This window comes from Rhinopithecus roxellana, chromosome 14 (assembly GCF_007565055.1).
Source record: "Rhinopithecus roxellana isolate Shanxi Qingling chromosome 14, ASM756505v1, whole genome shotgun sequence".
NCBI lineage: Eukaryota > Metazoa > Chordata > Mammalia > Primates > Cercopithecidae > Rhinopithecus > Rhinopithecus roxellana.
The window spans coordinates 87,464,470-87,479,909 of NC_044562.1; the positions used below are offsets into that span (position 1 = coordinate 87,464,470).

At 41.1% G+C, this 15,440-nt stretch overlaps 1 protein-coding gene across 2 annotated transcripts in view; it reads left to right on the forward strand.

Annotated features, from left to right (window-relative positions):
- The window catches only part of LOC104670357 (aldehyde oxidase 1), an 88,396-nt gene that overhangs the window by 25,177 nt on the left and 47,779 nt on the right, over positions 1 to 15,440 (forward strand). Inside the window, exons 12-19 of one of the 2 annotated variants that reach the window (XM_010373567.2) lie at positions 45 to 138; positions 2,091 to 2,200; positions 3,455 to 3,639; positions 4,457 to 4,619; positions 6,619 to 6,711; positions 11,318 to 11,487; positions 11,788 to 11,914; positions 14,535 to 14,657. In XM_010373567.2, coding sequence (XP_010371869.2) covers positions 45 to 138; positions 2,091 to 2,200; positions 3,455 to 3,639; positions 4,457 to 4,619; positions 6,619 to 6,711; positions 11,318 to 11,487; positions 11,788 to 11,914; positions 14,535 to 14,657 — 1,065 coding nt within the window. Of the gene's footprint in view, positions 1 to 44; positions 139 to 2,090; positions 2,201 to 3,454; positions 3,640 to 4,456; positions 4,620 to 6,618; positions 6,712 to 11,314; positions 11,488 to 11,787; positions 11,915 to 14,534; positions 14,658 to 15,440 lie in introns of both variants that reach the window. The other variant, XM_030916338.1, reaches the window with a different exon arrangement.

The following is a 15,440-nucleotide window of genomic DNA, read 5'->3' on the forward strand; positions in this document are numbered from 1 at the left end:
ATGATTATATAACTGAAATGAAAATAACTCATTATTTTAAAAAGTCTTTAGGGGGACACATCATTAGCAGGCATCCAGATTCAGATCTGAATCCCATCCTGGTTGTGGGTAACTGTACCCTCAACTTGCTATCAAAAGGTAAGTGACAGCCCTGACTTGGAGATTATTAAACTGTTTCTCTACCCCTTTTTCTCTCTGGGGAGGCAGGAGGTCCAGTCTTGAAAATGACTTTTCCCTATAATATCAATAATTTTCCCTGCTTTTCTGGATACTGGAAATGTTGTGAGTCTTGTCTTAATAGCATAGGCTTTCTTCCCTTGTGTCTTTCTGGGGCTTTTTTCTCATACTGGTCACCCTACACTGGACATGTCTGTGTTGGTTAATGTCTGGATGTAATCTGACTATTGCTGAGAACTACATGCTATTGAGAACTGTTGGGTCCTTCTGTTGAAGACATTCTCCAGGTGGCACAGGAGTGTTGTGGCACCCACATTGTGCTTTGAGCTCATACTTAATTTATCATTGATGGAAACATACAGGTCTTTTTCAGGTGAACAATGATTGGGCCTCATTCTATATTTACTTGATTTTTGTTCTGGAAACTAAGTCCACAACATCTAATTTATTGCTTCTTCCAACTTGCTTGAAAATTATTAGGAAGTTCTAATTGGTCCTCTATAAATTTGTGGGGTTTTTGTTTCATTAAAAAATATGGACTGGTTTTCTATCATCTGCATTGTTAAATACTTACTCTTCACATCACTTAAACCACAGAGCTATCTTTTTTTTTTTTTTTTTGAAATGGAGTCTCACTCTGTCACCCAGTCTGAAGTGCAGTGGCACGATCTTGGCTCACTGCAACCTCCACCTCCTGGGTTCAAGCGATTCTCCTGCCTCAGCCTCCCGAGTAACTGGGACTGCAGGCACGCACCACCATGCCCAGCTAATTTTTGTGTTTTTAATAGAGACATGGTTTCACTATGTTAGCTAGGCTGGTCTTGAACTCCTGACCTCAGGTGATCCACCCACCTCTGCCTCCCAAAGTGTTGGGATTACAGGCGTGAGCCACTGTGCTTGGTTGCAAAACTATCTTAAAGAGGAAGATTTACATTCAGGGTTTTCAATTTAAGTAACATCCCCTTAAAAAGTCATACTATGAGAAACAGGTTTTGTGATGTGAATATAGACATCAAAAGCTTCTTAGCTTTCATTATTTTGTTATAGTTTTAAACTCTTCCTAATATATTGATTAAAGAACTAAAATTCTTCAGGTGTTGGAACGAGATATAAAAAAGTAAGATAACACCTCGCTAGTATACAAATTTATTAAAGATAATTTCTTATTCATGACTGTACCTAGTGGGGTTCCTGGTTATAAACAATAAATATTTGTTGACTGACTTGATCAGAATATCAAAAGAGATATGAATATTTACTCCCTACTTGTAAAGCTTTAAGTGAATTGTGTTGTCAGGAAGAGGACTGCTAAGGTTCTATTCTACCTGAAACTCTGGGCTACTCTGTGAGATCTTTTTATCTATTTTTTAAATTTATTTTTTATTTAAAAACATTTTTTTTAGACAGAGTCTCACTTTGTCATCCAGGCTGGAGTACAGTGGCATGACCTCAGCTCACTGCAACCTCTCCCTCCCAGGTTAGAGTGATTTTCCTGCCTCAGCTTCCTGAGTAGCTGGGACTACAGGGATGCACAACCACGCCCAGCTAATTTGTTTGTATTTTTAATAGAGAAGGGGTTTTACCATGTTGGCCAGGCTGGTCTCAAACTCCTGACCTCAAATGATCCACCTGCCTCGGCCTCCCAAAATGCTAGGATTACAGGTGTGAACCACCGTGCCCAGTCCATGTTTTTATTGATGAGAAAGCAAGGAAAACAAAAAGAGATGGGGCCTACACCAGAAGAAGCATTGCAAGATGCATTATAGGGTAAAAGACCTGCTAAGCATAGGAAGAGCACATGTTTCCCTGAACAACCAGTTTCCTCAGGTATTTGGTGGAATTACTTCCCAAGTTTTGGAAGTTTATTTAATAGACCAAACAGATTCCAGGGAAAGTGTCATTTCTTTCCACAGAAGGAAAACGACAGATTCCTTTAAACGAGCAGTTCCTCAGCAAGTGCCCTAATGCAGATCTTAAGCCTCAAGAAATCTTGGTCTCAGTGAACATCCCCTACTCAAGGAAGGTGAGAACATCCCACCGTCAATTTCCCAGTTCCACCTGTGATGCTGTGGTTTGTTTATTCCAGCCTATGGTGGAATAAGAAAAAGGGTTAAGTGTTTATGGGGGAGATAAAGGCTCAAATTCAGGAAGTGGTATGAGATCATTATTTTAACACTTGTGAATAGTTGCGTTTTCATCGTATTACGCATGCCCCTATCATTCCTCAAATTAGGAGATTTTTTTTTTTAGATCAAATCTTACTCTGTTGCCCAGGCTGGAGTGCAGCGGCATGATCTTGGCTCACTGCAACCTCTGCCTCCCAGGTTCAAGTGATTCCCCTACGTCAGCCTCCTGAGTAGCTGGGATTACAGGTGCACACCACCATGCCCAGCTAATTTTTGTATTTTTAGTAGAGATGGGATTTCGCCATGTTGGCCAGGCTGGTCTCAAACTTCTGACCTCAGGTGATCCATCCATCTCAGCCTCCCAATATGCTGGGATTACAGTTGTGAGCCACCACTCCCAGCCTCATCTCTGCCTTTCTCACTCTTTCTTTCCCTACCCCAAGCTCTAAAGTAACTTTCTAACAGGTTTTTGTCCCATAACCCTTTCTCCCTAAATATGACATGAAGAGTATGCCTCTACCTATATCTTGGGGTTTGAAAAAAGCCTAAAAATACATTTGCAATAGAACTTAGTGGAGAAAACATGAGTCTTTGCATGAGATAGAATCAGGTTTGAATCCTGGTTTCAAGAACTGAACTAATTACTGAATCCTTCTGTGCCTTGGATTCCTCATCTATAAAATGGGAATAATCAAGCCTGCCTCAGAGGATGTATTAGTTTGCTAGGGCTACCATAACAAAGAACTACACACTGGGTGGCCTCAACAGCAGAGACTGATTTTTTGGAGATACTGGGGGCTACACATCTGATATCAGTGTGACACTCAACACACACATACTGTCCAGCACATAGGCGATGCTCAACACACACAGACTGCCTGGTGCATAGGTGACACTCAACACACACAGACTGCCTGGTGCATAGGTGACACTCAACACATACAGATTGCCTGGTGCATAGGTGACACTCAACACATACAGACTGCCTGGTGCATAGGTGACACTCAACACACACAGACTGCCTGGTGCATAGGTGACACTCAACACACACAGACTGCCTGGTGCATAGGTGACACTCAACACATACAGACTGCCTGGTGCATAGGTGGTGCTCAGTGTTTCTACATGTGCCACTTAACCGTTTCTTTCAGTTGGAATTTGTGTCAGCCTTCCGACAAGCCCAGCGACAGGAGAATGCACTAGCAATAGTCAATTCAGGAATGAGAGTCTTTTTTGGAGAAGGGCATGGCATTATTAGAGAGTTATCCATCTCATATGGAGGCGTTGGTCCAGCCACCATCTGTGCCAAGAATTCCTGCCAGAAACTCATTGGAAGGTAAGGCATTAGAGGTAAGGGCTCCTCTAATACTTGTCCTTAGACTCCAAGTATTAAAGGAGCCCTTTTTGTGGTGAGATGTGATTATGAGAAGAAAAGTGTTCCATACCTTTCTATTTAATGCCTGGGAATTCCAATAAGATTTTGTTATTATTTCCATATGTCTTGATTTTAGTGAATTCTGAAGTGGGAATTATATACTCTGTGTGTGTGTGTGTGTGTGTGTGTGTGTGAGAGAGAGAGAGAGAGAGAGAGAGAGAGAGAGAGAGAGAGAGAGAGAGAGAGAGAAGCCCTCTCCCAACGGTGCCAATTTGTATTCTTTATTTTGGGAGAATAATTTGCCATGATGAAAAACCAATTATGTGAGTTTGTTCTATAATAAATTGTTAAAGGCATTTGCTTGGTTCTCTATCTGTCAAAGATGGGTGATCATACCTACCTCATAGGGCAGTTGAGAGGATTAAGTGAGTAAATACATATAGGGTGCTAAAAGCAGAACTTGGCATGCAATAAATGTCCTAGTGATATGAGGGTCAGTTACTCCTGGACTATGGATTTTATATGAGTTGTCATTTATTTTTCTGGATCATTGTGTGAGTTGGGTTCTACTAATGTTCCCCCTTTACAGGTGAGGACATGGTGAGACCCAGGCTAGGTATCTTGAGAGTGGTAGGCCAATTTGAATTCAGGCTGCCTGATCTAGAGCTTGTACTCTTATTTCCTGTATTAAACTGTGGCTATTTGTCTTACCCATTAGGTGAAGATGTGGGGTAATAAACCCTGTCAGGCTAGGAGTTTTTCTCTTTGGACTTTCCAGGCACTGGAATGAAGAAATGCTGGATACAGCTTGCAGGCTTGTTCTGGAGGAAATCTCCCTTTTGGGCTCAGCACCAGGTGGAAAGGTGGAGTTCAAGAGGACTCTCATCATCAGCTTCCTCTTCAAGTTCTACCTGGAAGTGTCACAAATTTTGAAAAAGATGGTAAACAGAACTGGTTACACATTAACTTCCTTGGTACTGGGAGCTATGACGACATCCAAAGTAGAGGCAATGGCTCCCTACCAAATAGCTGTAGAATAAAACAGACAATCCACTTTAGAAACACATGTACTTGCTGAGCATCCCTCAGCCTGTCTGTGGGTGGAGATAGGTTTAGGGAAGAATTGCAAGTAGAGCCAAGAGTTGGGCAAGCTTGTATTTAACACCACTCAATAATTTTGCTTCTGACCGGTAGTTTTCCTAGATTATGTTCAGAAAACTTGCTAATGATTTAAATATGTTTTCCCTCCATAGGGCATTTCTTCCTCTTGAGATATTACCTTCACATTGAGGTTGACTTCATGTGTTTAGTGTTCTTTTCCAGATTCAGTTTCATTTCCCTAGCCTGTCAGGTGACAATGGCAGCCACTGCACAAGATGATTGTGAAATGTGTCATGGTGGGAAAATGGCTTCACATGGTCCCTAGTGCTTCAGAGGAAATCCATAGTATTAGTCATACCAATAGCAGTGACAGTCCATGCATTCTTTTGCCTGATCTCTCTTAGGGCAAACAATGAAAGCTACAAGATTGTTGACTGTGGAGGACACAACTAAAAAATCAATCTCTGAATAAATCCATTAGACCCAAAGGAGACTTGAGCCTCATTGGCCTCACAAATCCCATGCTATAACCAGCTGACCAAAATAGACTAGAAGCCAAGAATAGTCTTCCTGTGGTATAGTAGTTAGTACGGTCACTTTTAATAGGAGACACAGTCCTCTCTTATCCTTGCTTTTTAGGGTATCTTCTCATTGTAGGTGGCAGCAACTAGGAACCAGAAGGGTAGTATCACATTTTTAAGAATGAAAACTTGAAATCATAGATAAGTGACATATTGTCACCAGGTAACCAATTATAGACTCCTCCAATTTGTAGCAAACTAATATAATTTCTGGGTGACTCAAGTGATATAATTTAAAACTTTTGCCTTATAGTCTTATACCCCTCCTCTCTTTAAAAATAATAGCTTTTGTTGATTTTATTTAATTTTTTTTGAGAGAGGGTCTCACTTTCTCACCCACGTTGGAGTACAGTGGTGTGATATAGCACAGTGCAGCCTCAATTTCCTGGACTCAAGCAATCCTCCCACCTCAAGCCTCCCAAGTAGCTGAGACCATAGGCATGCACCACCATGCCCAGCTAATTTATTTATTTTTTTGTAAAGACAGGATCTTACTATGTTGCCCAAGCTGGTCTTGAACTTCTGGACTCAAGCAATCCTCCTGCCTTGGCCTCCCAAAATGCTGGAATTACAGGCATGAGCCATGGCACCTAGCTGGTTTTATTTTCTATTAAAATTATGTAAATTAGAAAAATAACCACCAGGTGTATTGTTGAAAGCCTTTCCCCCCATCCAGCTCTAGGCTGTACAATGTTCACAGTCTTGTGTAAAGAACCGAATGACTCACTTCCCTCAGTCCTGAGGAATATTCTTGCTGGGGACCAGAATCCTTCCTGCCGTGGGGCAGCAGCAGGGATGCAGCCTGTGTCCCCCTTTCTACACAGCTGGAAAGCAACATGGAACAGCTTTACGCTTATTTGCAATGGTGTACTTTGATGTTTTCCTGGCTTAAGTATTTTCTTCCTTTCCATTTTATTTGCTTAGTTTCTATCTTACTTTTGGATCAGTTTGTAAGTCCTCATATCATTTAGGAGAGTATATGAGAGAATCATAAGAAACATACAGCTGGTGGAAGCCAGTTACGTACCATATTCATCTGGCTATTCATAATATCAGGAAGTATGTATGCACCTTTCAGAGTATATGTCCGTGAGTCAGGGAGCTGCTTGTATTTCTGGGGTTCTGAATAGGGCGAGTGCTTAATACATGTGAGACTTCAGAGTAGAGATGCTTGCTAAGACTCATGCTAGCCTCCCTTCCAAAATCATTCTGGTACATTCAAACCATTTAAAATATCTGCAATGGTTCTACTTTTCAGGACCCAGTTCACTATCCTAGCCTTGCAGACAAGTATGAAAGTGCTTTAGAAGATCTTCATTCCAAACATCACTACAGTACATTAAAGTACCAGGTGAGTGGTATTTTTGTTTTTCAAAATTCACAGTCTGGGCTATAGTGCTTTGACCTGGACATTCCCACTGTCTCTCCATGAAACTCAAGCTCTGTGAGTCCAAGCTCCACTTCTGGTAAACTCATAGTCTCCTTTAGGGGTAATTAAAATTCCAAAATCAGTGAAGAATTGTGATTAAAGACAAATCTAGCAGTGGTAATATTAAAGAAGAATGTTGATTTGGTTCTTAAAGGTCACGTGCTTTGCACTGCGGCCTTGTACCACAGACACACATGAGCTGGCCACCTTGTCACGTGTTTCCTGCTCTGGGCACTGCAGGCATCAGAGTCCAATAAAGCCAGGCTCTTCGGCAGGGCCATGGGCTGCTTTGCTTTCATTTTCAGAGGAAAAGACACAGCCCCTGGAGGTTGATGAAAATGCAATAATGCTTTTAAGAAGAACTGCTGATTTGTTTAGCGTGAATGTGAAGATATTTCACTCCCTTAGTCCCTATTCTCCTAGTGATTTTTCTGTGAGTTACATTTTAGAATTGAGGCAAACGTAAGTACTAAGAGCTTTTTGTAAGCTCTCCTAATGAAGGCTGACTATTAGAAAACAGAATTCCTAACTCTCAAATGGCATTTTCTGCCACCTCATAAAAATATTGCCTGAAGTCACCCTGTTGGTAAAGTGGATACAATGTGGTGTGTTTTTCCTTGACATTATTATCAGGAAACTTGACCTTGAGAGTTTTAATAAGTCAAGAACATGAAAAGGCTTTTTAAAGCATTTGTTCACTGAATCTAATGTTGGATTTAGTTGTAAAAGCTTATAATATGTCATAATGAACACTGAAGTTGGTGTGTATTCCTTGAGGTTTTCGGTTCAATATGTTTAAAAGTTAAAATGCACCAAACTCCATTGAAAATGATCATTTTTGAAAGTTAAAAACAGCTGCCATCTCCCCTGGTGTTCTTTTCAAATATGATAGTTGAACCCTTTGGCTTATAAATACCCTAATATTTCTTAAACAATGGAATAAATTTCAGAAAGAAGCAACAGCAAATTAGTAGATATCGAAATCATCCAAAGAAAAAGGAAAATTTTCACATAGTGCATGATCTTGAATGAGAGTTTATCATTGATTGCAAAACAAAGTTTTAGATACAAAGTGTCTGCCAGATAGGTGAGTTTTGCTTTTGTTTTGCCCGTGGTTTTTCACACACACATACAAATATCCGCATTGCTAGAGCAACGTCAGCACTCACGAAGAGCATTTTCCCCTAAATCAGTTGATTTGTTTTGAAAGCATTTTGACACAGCTTCAAAAGATCACCAGTTTGAGGTGGCAACATTCTTCCTTCCAGAGTATCTTTAGCCAAATACTAAGCGGAAGCAGGTAATGGAGGACAGCCTCTTTTACCAGTAGATTTATCATGACTGACTGCAAAAAAAAAAAAAGAAAGAAAGAAAGAAAGAAAAGTATGATATCTTTGACTATAGGACAAAGACATTTTTGGAATTTTTCCTCAGTTTTTTGGCAGGCCTCATACAACATGGTTTCAAAAGACTTCTTTTCAATGTGATGAAGTGTTCCGTTGGTTACAGTGAAACGTGTTACGTCAGTTAACTCCCAGACCCATTACAGATACCTATGAATGTCTTTCCTTAATGTCTGAGCTTGTGAAGTATCTGGAAGTTTGCTTTTCAGGATGAAAAAAGTTCTTAGGGTTTTAAAAAGAACATGTGAGTGATTTTTTTCACTCAAATGTGGTTCAGGTTGAAAGCCCAAGCAGCATCACAGCTCAGCACTTTGGGGGATATTTTGCCAAGGAAGTCAATTCCTACCATCTGCAACATATGAAAAACCACACCTGGTAGAACCTCATTGTTGGTTTTTCCTTTTCGTCACTATCTCAGCTCCTCAAAACAGAGGAGGAAGAGGAGAACTGAGGGGAGTCCTTTGCCATGAGGACAGGGCAGTGTGAGCTACGTCAAAGGGCTGGAGTGTTGGGACTGCCTCCAATCTGTGCTCATGCCTGAACCCCAATAAGTAAACTTAGTCCCCTACATTCGTGGCCTAATATCTACCTTTATTTAATGGAGCCCTGGGCCAAGGCCTAAATTATTTTTCTTGGTAGTCTCCTGCTTTCTAGCTTATAAAGTCAGGATGACTCAACAATAACCGAAAATGAAAAAACAAAAACTTAGTCAATACTCTGTTTTTTGTGCCCTGTATTATACTAACTACAAAATTGAAGTTTACATTTAAGTAAAAGAAATACGAAATTAGAACAATAAATGCTTATCAACAGTGTTTATTTTGCAGCAAGATGGTAAATTTTATATAAAATAGGAATAAGTACATCCTACACACATGTCTTATACCTAGTTAATTGTAGAAATTACACTACTTTCTGTGCATAGTTGTCAGCCACAATTTGGTTGACATTTTACTTCTTGTCATTATGAAATGACAATATTTCATTGCTTATGAAAGCAGTATTTTTTTTCTTTTCAAATCAATGTTGAACATGTTCTGAAATAACACATGCCACTCTGCTGTTCTCTCCTGATATTCCAGCCCTGCCACCTGCCTGGAGAATCTCTGATCTCTATCTCTACCCAGAGCTTTATTTTTTTGAGGCCCTTAAGTAGTTGGGTAGTGAGTGGGGAGCACTCTTCTCGAGTTCCTGGATCTGTAGAGGGCACTGGAGAACTGTACATTTCACAGCTGTCTTAAGTAAAGCTCTCATTATAACCAGAGCTCTCCTCCATTTGTGGGATTAGATGAATTAAATCCAAATGTTCAGAAAGGAAAGCAAAACATCTACATGAAAAGGAAATGTGTTAATCAGGGGAATCCAGACAGCTTCTCTTCAGTTCCATAGAGCAAGAAGCTTGGAGCACTTTTATTGGACCAGGGCGGACTTTGAAATAGGAAAACCTGCAGTGAAGAGTGAAATGAAATGCCATTTTAGATGGATTCAAGTATCTAACTTATTGTTCATATGTACTGAATAGGCTTTCTCAAACTGCACATTCGGTAATCAAATAAAAGAATTTAGCTTTTCTCCTCGCTCAGATGCCTTAAAGGACACTATGTTGGAAATAGGCCTGTTTCTTCTTTTTTCTCCCAGTAAAGATTTTTAACCAGTATGTGTTGGCGACTTGTTTTCTCTTCCCTCCGGCCATATGATGTGTAGGCTCATCTCAAAGGAAGGTCCAGGGCATTGTAAGGCTCATCTCAAAGGAAGAGCAAGTGCTCAGGGTGATCCTGTGAATTGCAGGATGGGAAAGGGAGGCGTCCATAGCTTTTCCCTGACTGCAACCTGGCCAACATGACTGCCTGCCCCTCACCCCCAGGTCTTCCAGAGAAAGCCTCTGGGAGTCTGGCCTCAGTCCCACTACCAAGTGCAATGTGGACACAGTGAGTTACAGATTGGGGTACCCGCCAGGGCCACTCCTCAGCCACAGCCTTCACCCTGGCCTTATGTCTCTTCACTCGTTCTCCTTCTTTCTTCATACCTTCAATTCTTTTCACAATACACACCCAAGTGGAAAAGCCAGAAACTCCCATATTTGAAATACCAGGGCGGACATTGTGCTGATTAATCTCTGCTTTGGTTAATGAAACACATTTAAGGTATTTACAGAGCCACCAGCAAGACATTCTGCTCCATGGGGCTTTAAGAAAGAGCCACATTTGTGAATCATTCCTCCAACTGCAGGTCCCTTTGGCTTCATTCTCTACCAGGATTGTCTAAGTTAAGAGTTTTGCCAATTGTTTCTTACATTGCCTCACTCAAAATAGAAAAAAAGAAGGCTACTCTGGTTGAAGTAATAACCTCAGTATTTTCTATAAACATAGTCACGATATCACCATACTCTTCTGTAAAATATTATATGTGTCATGCTTATATAGAAACAGTAAGGTCATTTTGATAATAAAATTTAAAGAGATACATAAGCATTAGCAAGAGGACATAATTTTATATTATCAAGAAGAAAGATTTAAATTTGTTTACTTATGCAAATGGAATTTCCATTAGAGATGTTTGGGGTCTACATTCAAAAAAGGTGAAAAATAAGAACAACATCAGGGATCGACATACCAGTTGGCTTATTGAATTACTGTAGTAGGTTTATTGTCTTGGTGTTATTAATAGTGACTTTTTTCTTTTTTTTATGGAGTCTCACTCTCTCTCCCAGGCTGGAGTACAGTGCTGTGATCTTGGCTCACTGCAACCTCCACCTCCCAGGTTCCAGCGATTCTGCAGCCTCAGCCTCCTGAGTAGCTGGGATTACAGGCATGTGCCACCATACCTGGCAATTTTTTTTTTTATTATTTTATTTTTGTATTTTTAATAGAGATGGGGTTTCACCATGTTGGCCAGGCTTGTCTCGAACTCCTGACCTCAAGTGATCTGCCCACCTTAGCCTCCCAAATTGCTGGGATTATAGGCATGAGCCACTGTGCCCAGCCCAATAGTGATTTTTCATACGCAATAGTATTCTGGTTTGAGTGTAAATTGTATAGCTACCTTCTTATGGGAGATATGCATAATAATAATTCCTACTTTCTCTGTAGAAATGTAAAAGTATATTTTGGTTATTTATTAAGCAGCATATAGGCCCAAAGCAGCATCCTGAAGACCCAATTGGCCACCCCATCATGCATCTGTCTGGTGTGAAGCATGCCACGGGGGAGGCCATCTACTGTGATGATATGCCTCCGGTGGACCAGGAACTTTTCTTGACTTTTGTGACTAGTTCAAGAGCTCATGCTAAGATTGTGTAAGTGATAAAGTTCTTACCCAGTGGGCGTAAATGAATGTCTTTTCATCTAAGTCACATTAGTGAAAAGTAATGGTGTGAAGAAATAGGCTATTTGTTGGTGATATCCAATGCAGACCAGAGGTGAAATGGGATCGAAATGTAGGATTTACTACAACTTCATTGTCCCAAGAATTTTTTCTCAATTGTCTGGCAGAGACTGTTGGACAGTTCTTACCTCTCTCATATCTTATTCTCCAAGTAACCATGTTCTCAGCCTCTATGGCCACTCTCAGGAGCTCTGCTGTGTATATCACCTAGGTCTATTGATCTGTCAGAAGCTCTCAGCATGCCCGGTGTGGTGGACATCATGACAGCAGAACATCTTAGTGACGTCAACTCCTTCTGCTTTTTCACCGAAGCTGAGGAATTTCTGGCAACAGATAAGGTACTGCATTTTTGCTTTCTATTTGAAAAATAACTTTCTCAGTTAATGGTGTTTCATATTTTCTTAAAGATATCATCTAATTTGGTACACCATGAAAGACTCCAGTGTTCTTAGAATGCTTATTATAAAGGTATATTCTAATATTGAATGAATTCAAATATGTTCATTTTCCATGTAAGTGAAGACATTAACTAGTTATGTCAAAGATTATTTGGTATTTTACATTTTCTAATAGTGAGATGGCCTGCTGCTAATGGTATAAATGGATAAATGAAGATGGATTAATGATAACTTTTATATGGAAATCCCTTTCCTGAGAACTCCTTATTATTGTCCCAGTCTCAGTGTGGTCAAAGTTCAACTACAAGCTCAAGTGGTATCTACACCATGAAGCCTTTTTTCTCATTCTTCAATCCAGAAGTAGTGTTTGTTTTCTCTCTCTCTCTCTCAATCTCTCTCTCTCTGTCTCTCTCTCAACTTATTCTGATTCATTCATATTTCCGTGTGTTAAATGGGTTTTTTATTTTTTATTTTATTTTATTTTATTTTATTTTAAATGGAGTTTCTCTTTGTCACCCAGGCTGGAGTGCAGTGGCATGATCTCGGTTCACTGCAACATCCACCTCCTGGGTTCAAGCAATTCTCCTGCCTCAGCTTCCTGAGTAGCTGGGATTACAGGCACGCACCACCATGCCCGGCTAATTTTTGTATTTTTAGGAGAGAGGATTTTTGCCATGTTGGCCAGGCTGGTCTCGAACTCCTTACCTCAGGTGATCTGCCCGCCTCGGCCTCCCAAAGTGCTGGGATTACAGGCATGAGCCACCACACCGGGCCTAAATGGGCTTTTTAAAAGTGAGCATCTATGATGTCTGGTCATCATAGTTGAACCACATATGTATGATCTCTACTCTCATGGAGCTTAAAGTCTAGAGAAGAAAATGAAGTGACCTTTAATGTACTTTCTACCTTGTGTTAAGCTTGTTTATTTTGATGTCTTTTATATTTCCTCTATCTAGTATAAATTCCTTGAGTGAGGACCCATGTCTGATTCATCTGTGTATCCCACACACTGCTTCACACATTGCAGGGTGAATGAGTGGAGGTATAGTGATAACATTGTTGCCTTGTGAAAATTACGAATGATTAAAACTTTGGCTACAGCAAGGACAGCAGTCAGCAGGTTTTCGGCATAACTCAGACTGCTCAGTTCAGTGTTTACCCAAAAGGGCTTCATAATTTGAAACAGTCCCTTCCTCTGGCTCTCCCTGGAAGATACTTCCTGAAAGATACTGTCTGTAGAAATGAAAGCTTGATGACTGAGAGTTTGAACTCAAGGCTGAAATTCCCCCAAAGCAGGGCTGTGTAGCACTGGCAGAGACGGTGAGAATTTAAGCCCTTTGCATAAATGTTTACTAAACAAGTGAAACTGATCTTGGCTGCATGATAGTGTCTGCTCTCTGAGATGTGCTTATGAAGATTATAAGCATCTCAGGGGCCACATCTATGTGCCAGGTCACAGAAGCCAAATCAGGAGACTTTGGAGTGCCATTGTGAATGATTGCTTTTGTTGGTTTAATGCTTTTTAAAACATTCATTTATGACACTTAATGGCTTTTAAAAATGTTTTCATTGTAGAAATTGTAAGCATACACAAAAATGGGAAAGTACTGTACAATGAACCCCATAGATCCATCACCCAGCTTCAAGAGTTATCAACATGTTGCCATTCTTGTTTCATTTTTCTCTCCTTCACTGCCCCCCTCCAACGAACACACTTTTTTTGTGTGTTCTTGCTAGATTTAATGTTTTTAATACCTTTTTTTTCTGATGACAAAACTACTTTATGTTCATTGTGGAAAAGACAGAGTAGTTTAAAGTCGATTTTTAAAATGAGTGATTACATTGAAATTGTGAATCACAGCATAAGGTAGGAGAGAGAACTCAGTAGTCACGGTGACTTCTTCCAGTCCAGACTGATTTTACCTTTCTCAAGGCTTAAGGTTTCTTTTCCCCATCTAAATTTCTGCTCTGGTCCCTGTGTGAACTCCTGAGTCCAGCTACCCCACCTGCAGGTGAATAATCCCCAGGAAGGGGATGCTGTCTGCTTGGTTGCATCTTGGCTAGGATGCCTTTTCATGAAAAGACAGTTTGTGAGGAGAGATGTGCTCACCAGCAGGCTTCTGTTATCTCAGGGGACTCCCCTTCCCAGGTCACCTCCTTTTTCTCTCTGGTTGAGATGAGCTGTGACTTCCTGGTCTCCCTGTCCATGAAGGCAGAGGTTGCGTCTCTCAGAACAGCTCTGATTGTCATGTGACAGCCACACGTCAAGCCATGGGACAGGCTGGCCTTCACACAGCCTCATAGGCTTGGCCTGGAGCCTGAGCCTCCTGTCCTCAAGACAGCATGACTCCTGCTCCTCTGATACAGCACAAGGATCTAAACTTCCCCCAGTGCCTGGGGTCAGGAGGCCAGCTGCGGTTATAGTCATGGACAGATGTGGAGGGGTCACATCTAGCCCTAACCCTCATGTGATCTAGTACTAGGAGAGAGGAAGAAAATAAATAAAAGAGAGGACCTGATGCCTGCCCTCCTTGACAACAAAGGTCTTTCTGTGTTGTAGGTGTTCTGTGTGGGTCAGCTTGTCTGTGCCGTGCTTGCTGATTCTGAGGTTCAGGCAAAGCGAGCTGCTAAGCAAGTGAAGATTGTCTATCAAGATTTGGAGCCACTGATCCTAACAATCGAGGTAATGAGTTCCATGGTGGTGTCAGTTGGGAGCCAGAACAAGTATCGGTTAAAATCCTTTTGGCTACTGTAACAGGAAAATGTGGCTCAAAGTGGCCTCCAAAATACAGGGACTTTGTTAACCTCTAAACAGTCTCAGTGTTAACAACTTCCCCAAGGACACGGCTTCTTTCTGCTGCTCCTCTCTGCTGCCCATGATAGAGGTTCGATTCCTGTGGTCACACAGATGGCCGCCAGGACAACCTGGACTTCCTCCTTCATGTTCAAGGAGTAAGAGGAACCCTATTGCCCCAGCATTCCAAGCACAAATCCTGAGATCCAGCCTCATTAAGCCATTTAGGTGACATATCCATCTCTGAATTAATGACTGGCAGGGGAATGGAGGAGCTGTTGGTTACTTCTAGGGGTCGGAGTTGGGGCCAGATTTCTCTGAGGTAAGTGGGCTACATAGGGGAGTGTAGGAAACTGAAACAAATCTGAGCCCTGTTGGGAAAGGGGAAGGGGAGAGGATGCTGGATGGGAACCAGTGATGTCCAGGAAAGTGGATCCACTCTGTGACTTTGTACCCACCTTCACCCAGGCACACAGTGAGGACCAACAGGATGTTCCATGAAGTGAGTGTCAGAGACACGATTTTTAGATTTTTCAAGAGATAAATCGTATAATGCCTACAGGTATTTTGGCAACTTAAACAAACTGGAGAATTGCATTTTCTCTTCTGATGTTTAGAGAGGAGTTGAAAATTTATAAAGGCTGTAAGACTCATCTCCATGAAATGATAGGG